This window comes from Phlebotomus papatasi, chromosome 2 (genome assembly GCF_024763615.1).
Source record: "Phlebotomus papatasi isolate M1 chromosome 2, Ppap_2.1, whole genome shotgun sequence".
In the NCBI taxonomy this organism is placed as follows: domain Eukaryota; kingdom Metazoa; phylum Arthropoda; class Insecta; order Diptera; family Psychodidae; genus Phlebotomus; species Phlebotomus papatasi.
Window position 1 is genome coordinate 88,734,660 of NC_077223.1, and position 12,470 is coordinate 88,747,129.

At 31.5% G+C, this 12,470-nt stretch overlaps 1 protein-coding gene across 2 annotated transcripts in view; it reads left to right on the forward strand.

Annotated features, from left to right (window-relative positions):
* The window catches only part of LOC129804895 (nose resistant to fluoxetine protein 6-like), a 14,080-nt gene continuing 1,610 nt past the window's right edge, over nt 1-12,470 (forward strand). For both annotated transcript variants that reach the window (XM_055852651.1, XM_055852652.1), the window contains exons 1-7: nt 1-127; nt 204-346; nt 2,565-2,711; nt 2,856-3,356; nt 8,546-8,884; nt 8,948-9,292; nt 9,359-9,545. In XM_055852651.1, the coding sequence (XP_055708626.1) occupies nt 49-127; nt 204-346; nt 2,565-2,711; nt 2,856-3,356; nt 8,546-8,884; nt 8,948-9,292; nt 9,359-9,545 (1,741 nt within the window). In that variant the 5' untranslated portion in view covers nt 1-48. The remainder of the gene's footprint in view (nt 128-203; nt 347-2,564; nt 2,712-2,855; nt 3,357-8,545; nt 8,885-8,947; nt 9,293-9,358; nt 9,546-12,470) is intronic.

Genomic DNA, 12,470 nt, shown 5'->3' on the forward strand with positions numbered 1-12,470 from the left:
GAGATCAGGATATTGTGGAGAGTAGTTCTGTTGTCAGGCCTCGCGGGAATGCACCCCAAATTCCCCATAATGGCCTCTCTGATGGCGTGTCTGCTCAACATCTCGTCCGTTGATGGACAATTCAACAGTGAGTTTTCCCGCCAAATTCCCCAATTCCCCATTTTTCTTTCTCCATTTGATGTTGGTGATCCTGCAAATTCCAGTGAGTGAGTACTACAAGATGCCCAAACTCTATCTGATGGATGACTACGATCGCTGCCTGGATGAGTACAATGCCTCCACTTACTGCATTGCATCATCTATCATTAAACCCAACGCTACTTCCGCTCTATGGGAGTACATTGAGGTGATACTGGAGCTCTTTCCATTCTAATTGTGAATTTAGAGGAAAAATATCTTGAATTTTGTGATTTAAATGCAATTCAAAGTATCCAGATCCATAATATGTATCAAAGAAATAATAATATTTTGTGCCAATTGAGGATTCCGTTTAAAAAATATTTATTAATTAATGTGTTTTTATATAATCAATAATTATCATTTATTTAACAAGGTGCATATATATATGGAGTTCATGTAGTGATTCAAATCAAGTGAAAGTCCTAACATAATTCATAGGAAAATCATAATAATGAAACCTTAAAATTTGTTCTTTTAAATCAGTGTGGAACTTTAAAAGTGTGGAAAGCACTTTATGTGAAAATTATTAATTTAATTTAATAGAATTTCTCGGAATAACAATAATATAAATATTGATTTTTATGGGAATTTATTCTACAAAAATAATTAGCCAAATCATGTTTTTATTAGTAATATAACAAGATTTTTATAAAAAAAAGCATTAAAATTTAGTGAAATAATTAGATTTAGATAAAGTACCCTAATAAACCACTTTTTTAAGCAATTACATCATTACTTAAATTCTTTTCAAAATTATTTCTACACAGAAAAAATATTTTGTAAAATTGTTCGTAAATGTTTGTGAATTCCTATGGAGGAGTTACGAAATGCTTGTGAATCATATAACCCAAAAACAAGTTCGTAAAATTTTGTACTTTTTTCACAAACATTCTTCGTAAAATGATCATTTGACGAACATTTTTTGTACTTTTACAAACATTTGCTCATAAAGACACAAAAAATGTTCGTAAAATTTTGTCATTTGTTCGTATTTGTTCGTAAATTTTTGTTTGTCTGGCAAAAAATGTTCGTAAAATTTTGTAATTTGTTCGTAAATTTTTGTTTGTCTGGCAAAAATTTACGAACAAATACGAACAAATGACAAAATTTTACGAACATTTTTTGTGTGTTTACGAACACGAACGAAATGTACAAAATTTTACGAACTTGTTTGTGGGTTATACGATTCACAAGCATTTCGTAATAAGTCTGCTATAGGATTTCACAAACATTTACGAACAATTTTCCAAAATGTTTTTTTCTGTGTCTTTATTATTAATTTGTTATACATTTTTTTTTTATTTTTCTAAGTTTTTTTCAGTTTTTGAATTATAAATGTTTTTTTTAATATTGTAATCAATTTTTAGCAAGTTTTGGAAAGTTGAAATATTGTACTCATATGTTTTCATTATTCTTATTATTTCAATTCCTATAATTTCTTATAAGTTCCTTTATTTTTCTATCAATTTGTTTTCCTTTTTGAATAATACAGGATTTTTTACAAACCCGGAAATATCTAAATATTTTAATCAATTATTTTAATTTATTTTCAATATTATTTGTATTTCTTGTAATTCATTATGTTTTTTTTATTAATTTCTTTTTTTTTTTATTTGGCAAAGGCTTATTTTTACAATTTTTATTTATATCTCAATATTATAATCAATTTCTATCAATTTTTAGACAGTTGAAGCAATTTATTTCTATTGTTTCGTTATTTTTATATTTCTAAAATTTTCTTATGTTCTTTTCTCATAAATTTTCTTAATTTTTCTATGAATACATTTCCAATTTTTTGAATGATGAAGCTTTCTTTTACGACGATTTCTATAATAATATTTTCATATTTTAATCGATTATTTCATTTTCTTTTCATTATTATTCCGATTTCTAGTAATTTCTTAAATTTTTCCATTTCTTCATTTTTTATCAATTTATTTTAAAATTTTCTGAATGGTGACTTTTATTACAGCTTTCACTAATATCCTTATTTTTGGAACAATTTTTGGAAAGTTGGGACAATCTACTTGTCTTTTTAACTGGATTTAGAAAGATTTTTACATCTTTTTCAATTGTTTAAAATTTGTTATCAATACTCTAGAATTTTTTGCAGAGCTTTTCCCATTACGACAAATTTTTTTTTATTTTTTTAAATGAAAAGTGTGTCAGTGTAAAGTGTGTGGAAAGCCCGAAAGCCTTTCCCTATTTGATTTTTTCTGTTACTTTCTGCCTGATCTAACCGTAAGCTTTAAGAAAGAACATAAATCAAGTGAAAATAGTGTCTTAATGCTAATAAATGCAAGTGATTTTTTAGTGTTTTGCAACAATAAGAAATAAAAAGAATCCGAAGAATCCTTTATTAACAAAATGCTTCTTATCTGCAGAAATTTTCATCAAACAAAAAGAAGCATTTCCGTCACGATCGCCTTCAGCGTGGGATTTGCATAAATCTGTGTCAGGAATTAATGGATCATTTTGATCCAGAAGAACAAATGTCCTATTTTCAGGAAGAATTTCCCACAGACAACGAGGTGAGTGCATAAATAATTGATCTAAATGTCCTTGGGCTACATTCCACTCCCCTATTCGCTGCACGTGTTAATCTTTAATTGAGCATAAGGGTTGGGAGTTGGGTCAAGGAAACACTTTCACATCGAACTCACGTGCGTTCTCAGGTCTGGCTGGATCCTCGGATTTTCCGCAAAGCCACACACTACCGGAAGTTGTACGATCAATTGATCAATCAGTGCATCAATCATGAGTTGATTACGGGATATGATCTCGTGGCTTTCTCCCAAGTTGAGTATTGTGTTACGAATCATGAGATTCTGGAGTATGACTTCCTGGACATTTGCTTCTTTTTCGTGCTGGTTTCTCTGGTGACAACGGTTTTTGCGTCCACATATTTGGACCGGCGGCTCAAGAAGACACGCCCAGTTGAGGAGCAGACAAGTGATCACTACAGGATGCCCCTGCAGGGACCAGTCAATGGTAGAGTTACCTTTTCTCTGCTTCGCAACTGGTATCGCTTAATGTCTGGTCCCAAGACGAATTCCGATAAGGATTTGCGGTGTATTCATGCCATGAGATTCCTCACGATGTTTTGCGTCATCATTGGCCACACCATTCTATTCCTGAACGTCTTTCCCGTCTTCAATCCTCAGTACATCGAAATGGTGAGCTTTTAGGAAGAATTATAAGTCTTACTGTGTTATCACACTTGGACATTAAAATTTTAATATGATTCACAGTAATTGTCGCTGGTGAGAGTCCAAATGTGTAATTTGTGTGTTTGAATAATTTTAAATTCAAAATTTGATCTATTTGTTGATAAAAAGGTAGACTTGGCCCGCAAAATTTGATATAAATTGATTTATAGCATTAATGCGAAAAATTAATGCGATTTTCTCTTTAATTTTTTAATGTGAAAAATATTTATGCTTTAGGTAAATTTAAACTGATTTTTGCAGGCCAAGTCCACTTCTTTATCAATAAATAGAAAAAAAAACCCCAAATATTAAGTGACTCAAAGCCACAAATAACATATTTGGACGCTCACAAGCGACAATTAATGTGAATCACATTAAAATATTAATGTGCAAGTGTGATAACGCCGTTACAAAAGAACGTAGCCAAAGGATGGAATGAAGGGAAGGTAGAGAATCTTTACCCTGCCCATAAAAGCCCCCAATCATTTTCTTAAATTAGAAACTCATAAGGAAAAATGATTTTATATATTATTAAAATCACTTTGAGTGCCGTATATGCGTAGGGTAAAATGATGTAATTCAGAACCGTTTACGATTTGGAACACTTGAGGTATTCTCACTGTTTTAGATGAGCAAAGAGAAGATGAAGACCGCAAAATAGATCAAAAGTACTATTAACTCTTTCGCTCCTTTGGGACTCTGGGTTACCCATGGAAATAGATTTTTTTGGAATATTTAGAATCGATAAAAGTCCGATTCTTGTGGATTGATTACAAACTATAAGGATGTCCAAATCTAGGATATTTTTTACAGGATCCCAATTAACTCCTAAGCTAGGATATTTTTGGTCAAAAATCGTAAATTTTCGATTTTCTGCTTCCTTGCAGGTATTGTGACTTTTTTGATATTTCTAGACCAGAATAAGGAAAAACCTCTCGTGGCCAATAAGTATGATAACTAACAATTACAGATTACATGAATTCGAAAAACATTTTTTTCTTAAATTTTCAAAAAAAAACTTGTTCAAACTTTTTGGGTACGCTCGTCCCCAAAAATCTAGACGTCAAATGTAACGAAATCGGTAAAGGCTATCCTTAAGTGTTAGAATTAAAGTAAAGCTTACGAACAGCAGATTGGCAAACTCATCCTCGAAGCGTAGTCTCCCGCAACTGCGGTGAAAGTAACATGTCCAACGTGAACTTTATGTTAATTTTACGTTATTTGACAACGTCATGGGGTCATGACTCCCTAACGAAAGAATAATCTCTTCGAAAGAATTCCGCTAAAGCTATGTAATTTTTTTCTGGGTAAAGATGTATTTTTTTAAATAACCTACGCTGTTCTTAAATTTTTGACATCAAAACGTAAGTTTTCCTAATTCTAATTATCTCCAATTTCTATCTCAACGCTGTGGATAATTCAAACCATTTGATAAAGGTCTTTGAAAAAGGAATAAGAGCATTAAACAAAAAAATTAACAGACTATTTTTTACTGATCCTTAAGACCGAATAATTTTTGTACTAAAACTAAATAATTATATAAAAATTGCGATGATAAGGGAAGAGCACCCCGGATCGGAATGTTAAGAGACATGCTCGATACTTAGTTGAAAATATAAGCCTCAAAATACAATTTAGTATTTTTGTGAAGGCTAATCAGTATATTAGTGATCCATTTAACTGTATCTGTACATGTGAGTTTTAAATTTTTACAACAAAATAATAAAAAATAGATATAATTGCAACTACAGTAGAGTCTTCTAAATTCGAACGCTCGGGGGGTATTTTTGACATTTCTCACCTCCCAAATTCGAACGATTTTTTCAAAACTAACGAAATTTGTGTGAGATTAAATTGTACTTTGAATCAAATTCTCGCACTTTCTCGCAAGTTTTAGTGGTAACTTACTTCCTTTTCATTTTATACGATAATAATGTACGTAAACATTCAGAAAGAAGCACATAAATATGATTTTAATTCACCAAGAATACGAACTTTCTAACATAACCTCACAATTGACATTTTGAATCCAAACGGCGTTCGAATTTGAGAGATTCAGATTTGAGAGACTCTACTGTATGTACTCTGTACCTCGGATCTTCACGAATTTAATCAGATGTCTCATGGAAAATTGGTTTTATAATTGAAATCTGAGTAAATGTATTGTAGTCTTGTAAGAGCTAAATGGTAAAAAAGTAGCTAATAATTTTTAAAAAGTTATTTGAATTGATGCAATAATATGGTTATTACGTGACGATCCGAGGAACACTGCCGATTGCTGGTGCTCTTCCCTTATATTGTTTGGTTATGCATCGAAAAATAAAATAGTAATCATTTTTAAGTAATTTTTTTTGCAAAAAAAAAATTTTAAAAATTGAACATTATGGTTTGCATAATGCTAAGAGTTGATCCTGAATTTTTTGAACATGGCTTTGCTATTTAAACCCAGGATTAATTCAATATTAATAATATTTAATGCAGGTTGTCTTAAAAATTCGCATAAAAGCATATTTAAATAAATGGTAAAATTAATATAAAGTACGAGTTGTACTGCTTTTACCAGGGGCCTCTCAATATTAAATTTTCCATACGTTTTTGCATAGAGGCACTGAAGACTATTGGTAAGTTTTTTCCTAAAGAGAATTGACTTATCAGTCTGATATATTCCGAAATCTTTTATTAAAAGCTATCTAAAAATACATATTTCATAATGCTCGCCGAAATAATACAAGAACTACGAACAAATTTGTTTAAGTCGCGCTGTAATAGCTGCAAAATTTTTACAAAGAAAAGTGAAAAATATCTTCACTTTTTATTAGGCTTGATAGGCCCCTGGTTTTTACCGTGAATGTGAACTTATATACAAGAGTTTAATTTTGATCTGACAATTCTTTCTTATCTGGCAAATTATTTAAAGTTGACGTTGTGAGCGCAGTTTTTGAAATGGAAAACTTTGAACTTCATGGAGTGATTAAGTTCTTCGCTAAAAAAGATTTAAAAGTATGGAAATTCATTCTAAAAGATGATAAATCTGATAAATGGACTAGGGGGACCAGGGGTAACTCTTTCAAAATCAAATATTTTCAATCAATTAATTATTATTTGGTTTTCAAGATAGTCTGCAAGCCCTAGAAATAGTCCATACTCCATAGTCAGTCAAAGTCCAAATGCACATTAGCATCTTAACACTAAACCTAGTAAGACCCAGTCAATTTGACCGGTATTAAAACCTTTTTAAAATTAGCACATACTTAAACGGTACAATGTCGCTATCAAACTTTATGAATTTCTTAATATACTTATGTAATACATTTTCCAGTGTTTAAATTTTAATTTTTTCCTCTTTGCCAAGAAAATTTGTTGAGTCTCCTACCCTATCGCGGTATGTCATTTGACCGAGCGCGCTAATAAAAGCGACCAAAAACGGTCGGTAGCTTTAGTGTTAAAATAGTACACATCACACATTTTGCAAAAAATATTATTATTTTTTGATAAAGTTTTTAACCATTTAACCGTTTAAGGATGAGAGGGACAAGAGGGTCAAAAATTCAGGGTTAGAAAAAACATTTTCCAGATTTTTACGACTAACATAATGCAGTCTTCAGGTTCAGAGACGTTCAGTGAGTTCAATCCCCAGTTCCTGTAGGTTTCAAAATTTTAATAATAATCAATTTTATGGATTTTTCATAATCTAATAGATAATTTGCCTTTAATAATCCGAAAGGAAGTGAAATTTTCCAAAAAATCTTGAGTGATTAGAAATCAGTGAAGATAAGTCATATAGTTTTAGGTCTGAAAACCGTATAACTTTAGGACCTATTCAGGCTGATTCTGGAGAGTATTTAGCTTAAAAAAATTGGCGGTATAACGGCGTTATCACACTTGCACATTAAAATTTTAATGTGATTCACATTAATTGTCGCTTGTGAGCGTCCAAATATGTTATTTGTGTCTTTGAGTCACTTAATATTTGGGGTTTTTCTATTTATTGATAAAGAAGTGGACTTGGCCTGCAAAAATAAGTTTAAATTTACCTAAAGCATATATATTTTTCACATTAAAAAATTAAAGAGAAAATCGCATTAATTTTTCGCATTAATGCTATAAATCAATTTATATCAAATTTTGCGGACCAAGTCTACCTTTTTATCAACAAATAGATCAAATTTTGAATATAAAATGATTCAAACACACAAATTACACATTTGGACTCTCACCAGTGACAATTAATGTGAATTATATTAAAATTTTAATGTGCAAGTGTGATAACACAGTAACGGATTTGTCAAGGAAAATTTATAAAAAGAACCTATAATCGATAATCGTAATCCCGTTCATGACAGTTTGGGATAAATCTTCAGTGCCAAATTTTATAGACTAGGACTAGATAGTCTTAAGAAGCTGGCTGACTGTATTTGGACCCTTAAATGTCAGTAGAAAATACCTTTTTTAGGTCACCGCGGTAACCCAATCGTCCTGGTTTAAAAAAGTTATACCATACAGATTAAAAAAAAACAACAAAAAACTGTTTCAGTGAAAATTTCTCAGTCTCATTTGGACCATTTTAAGTATACCTAGTAAAACCGATTTTAAGCATTGTGTTATAAACAGCACACAGCATTGTGTGACTTGAACCTATTATCATTATCCTTAAGAAAGGCGCCTTATCAACGATCTTAAATTGATACGAGATTATCTCACAGAGAACTGAAGCTAGACATTTAGTCCCAAAAAACTTCAGCTAAAAGGGTTTCGATCTTAATATCCAGGATGCTCATTGATTGATTATCTTAAACAAAAATTAAAAGATTCATCCTAAGAATTCCTTGGTGATCCATCTTATATTCAGATTTTACATCCAAGGACTTGAATTTGTCCAGAAATTTAAAGAAATTCATCCGTGGCCACCGTTAAAATCTTTGTAGGATCCCGATTAATCCTTGAGCTTTTGATAGAAAAATAGTGAAATTAGCTTGATAGTTTATACATAATGATGTAGCCTCGAAAGAATTCAAATTTAAATTAAATAAGTTTTGAAAGTTTCAAATAAATTCGTAGAATCATTTTAAATGTTCTCACTGAAAAGTTCTTCCACCTCGATCTCCTGGCTGCGTTCTCGATTCTACGGGATCCCTAACAAGTGAGAATTTCTCTAGAATTACTACAGATTTATCACAATGATCCTGATCAATGGTCACACGGTCATTCAAACGTACTTCGCCATCAGCGGATTCCTTCTCTCTGTCCAGTTCATGGATTACAAGGAGAGCCAGAAGGTTTTCCACATGTCCTACTTCTTCAAAGCCATATTCTATCGCTACGTCCGGCTGACGCCAGTTTATGCCTTCATGATCCTCTTTCACGCCACGCTTCTGATCGACGTGCAGTCGGGTCCGTTGTGGAAGCACGTGGCTGAAACTGAAAGATCATTCTGTCGATCCAATTGGTGGACTAATCTCCTTTACGTCAACAATTACGTTCACGTGGGAGAGCCGGTAAGTCCTTATCTGTGAGGAAAAGTAATGCTTAGATTGACTGACTTCTCACTCAATCTACAGTGCCTTCAGCATGGCTGGTACTTGGCCACAGATTTCCAGATGTTCATTATCGGCGTGACTCTGCACATGATAATGTGGCGCTTCCCAAAGTCCACTAAACTCCTCCTCAGCATCTCAGTGTTCATCTCCTACGTGATTCCCGGGGTCGTGACGTACAAGAATAAATTCGAAGGGGTTGTGATCATCCGGCCAGAGTCTCAAAAATATGGGATGTGGTTCGATGATGTCTACAAAAAAATCTACATCCCCACGCACACAAACAGTGGCACGTATTTGGCGGGAATGGTAGCAGGACTCCTGTACAACAAACTCAAGAAGAAGGATCTCAATCTCAGGCAAAATCGAGTAAGATCTTTTCGATTTTTCTTACAGGAGATCTCTTTATTAAATAATTTTGATGCTTCCTGCTAGGCTTTCATTTGGGCTTGGTACGCTATCGTCCCAACAGGAGCGCTACTTCTCTTATCAGCTTATTGGTTCTATGCTTGCACAATGGACAAACCCGCATTCTGGATTGCAATTTATGCTGCAATCATGAAGAATCTTTGGGGAGTTCTTGGAGGAGTCATGATAATTGGGAGTGCTTTTGGAGTAGGATGTAAGTACAAAATGGATTAAATATCTTTTTAAATCAAATACAATTTATTTGTAAAGATTTTTAAAAATTTTTTTTTAATATTTAATAAACCCAAATGCTAATTAATTAAATTTATTTAAACAAGCTCAGATTTAAGCTTTTTTAATCAACTTTAAATATTTTAAAGTATTTCATTTTTGTTATTTCCATTATTTTTAAATATTATTATTATTTTAAAACTTTCTTGATTTTATTCTTAATATTTATTTTATTATTGAGAAAAAATCACCACAAATCTTCTTCCGTCAAAACTACCTAAGAAATTACATTTAAATAAAAGTTAATATATCATATTATATATTAACTGTTTTTGATAAAAGTTTATAACTTTTATATTGAAACACAGTATAAAAACAAAATAAAAAAAAATTATTTAAATACAAGTATACCAATGGTATTTGAAAACCTTTATCTTGAGAAATTACGGTATTTACTATTTTTACCTTTTTTAATTTTCAGTTATATTTATTTTTTTTTATTCTCGAAAAGCTTTTATAGCAAATTTAGTTTTTCAGCCAACCTTTAAAAATCACGACAAATCTGATAAGCTATTTGTAGAAAAAGACTCGTTTCGTATTACTTATACTCAATCAATATTAAATAAATTTTCAGATTTTTATTTTTCGAGCTCCACAAATAGATTCAATCGATTTTAAGTTATTTTGATTCACAATCTCATCCATAAATTGAGATGATTTTTTAAAGAATATAGATACGGAACTATTTACGTACATTGCAGGTCCATATCAATGACTTTGAAAAATTCCTTTCAAGATTTTTTTGAAGGTCATGTTCAATTGATTGCGATCAGCTTTGAAGTTTTTTTTTTTAATTCCTGAGTTAAAGTTAATTTTCTTGGAGATTTAGATCTGTTCTTCCATCAGGCCAAAGGCTCTGGGAAATAAAATTACTTACATTTCTTAACCCTTTAACGACGAGGCAGTTTTCACAGACCGAAAATCAGCAATAAAAATGAAAACGATGTACAAAATCAGTAAAAGGTCTTATATCTAGCCTTAGAAAATCCAACAGAGTTTGATTCTGTGTATTTTTTACATCTATGAGCGATAGGAACAAAAAAAGCCCCAAAATTTCAGTAATTTTTTTGACAAATCCAATGAATGATAATTTTCACTTAGTGAAAAATATTATTTTTGAGTATTGTAGTTTCTTTTTCCAAAACAGTTTTGCATAAAAAAAATTGGAAATATAAAAAATCATTAAAATTGATTTTCATTAAGACAATTTAAAAATTCGTCAATTTTTAAGCATAAAAATTTACCATATAGGAAATAGCTGGAGACTAGCAAAAAATATCCTAGATTCTTTCAACCTTCAACTTTGCAATTACGTACAAGCATAAGGAAAAAGTAACTTTAGGTAGTCAGGAAATTTTTTTTTCTTTATGGAACATCGGTGTTCCAATAGTCCTTAAAGGGTTTACCATTACTAATTATCGATAATGGCTTCGGCACACCTTTTAGATCAGGAAAATTTCATGAAGTCGAAATTCGGATCCCCTTCTTTCTCACGTGTTTTGCATATGACTGTCTCATTCTTTCGCATACCAAATTCGATTGAGCTAAATTGAATTTGGAGTGATGCTTAAGAGAAGAAGAAGAGTGCGAGAGAATGAGATAGACATATGCAAAACATGTGAGAAAGAAGGGGATCCGAATTTCGACTTTATGAAATTTTCCTGATCTAAAAGGTGTGCCGGAGCCATAAGGAATTGAATTGATAATAAAAATTAAAGATCTTTCAAAAAATCTAAATTCAACCAAATCGGTTAAAAAGTGAAAAAAATCGGTCCAAAGTCGTTGATCTTTGACCTTCAATATTTCAAAATGCCGAATTTTCCGGTCATGAGTTTGGGTAAAATGTTCGTCTGGACTACTTCTAAAATATATCCGAAAATCACTGAAAAGCCTAGGCCAATTTTGAGAAAAAAAATGAAAAAAATATTGTTTTGGAGGGGTTAGAGGGGGGATAGAGGAAAAAGAAAAAAGCGACTGTCCGAGATAATAATCCACTTATGGGGTGGTCATCGAAGACTGGAAGTCAATATCTTTTACCGTTTGACCTTTAGCTGAGGCACAAACTTAGGGTCAAATAAAAACAAATAATTTCAAAAAAGAATTCTTTTATCGGTACTTAACTGATTCATTACTGATGAAGATCTATGCAGCCGGGTTTAAAATTTCAATACCTCTGCAAGAAATTCAAATTTAATCAAATCGTTTAAAATATAAGCCCTCCAAAGTGGTTCACCTTTGACCTTCAATAAATCAAAATGGCGAATTTTCCGGTCATAAACATATCTAAAAATCATTGAAAAGGCTTGGGCTAATTTTGAGAAAAACCAAAAAAAATGGTTTTAAAGGAGACGTAGGGGCGTGAAAATTTTACAATGTCCTTTCTTTGACTAATTTTATTTTTTCTAAGCATTTATTGCAAAATTTCGCTCTGTTTTTTAATCTTAAATAAGAAAGTTAAGTTTGGCAATTGAAGAATCTCGAAATTTGGCAATTTCCAGCCAAATTACACAGTTTTCAGATTTTTGAAGATTTTAAATTTGAAAATCAATGCCAATTAGAGTTCTAATTAATCTATTTGGAGTATTTTATAAACCTAGGTATTCCCAGACCCAGAAAGTATTTTCTGCTTTTTTCTTATTAGAAAAAGCGAATATATTAAATTTGCATAAAATTTTTTGAAAAAAATTCACTGAGAAGTATAGAATATATTTAATAAAATCTCATTAGATAATACGGGCTTCAGACCAAAGGCTTAGCCATCTGGCTTAACTTCTTGAATTCCTTAGGCACGATTCTTTAGGAAAATGTTGTTTAGAATTGGATATTAAGGGCAAATTATCCCTTAGAT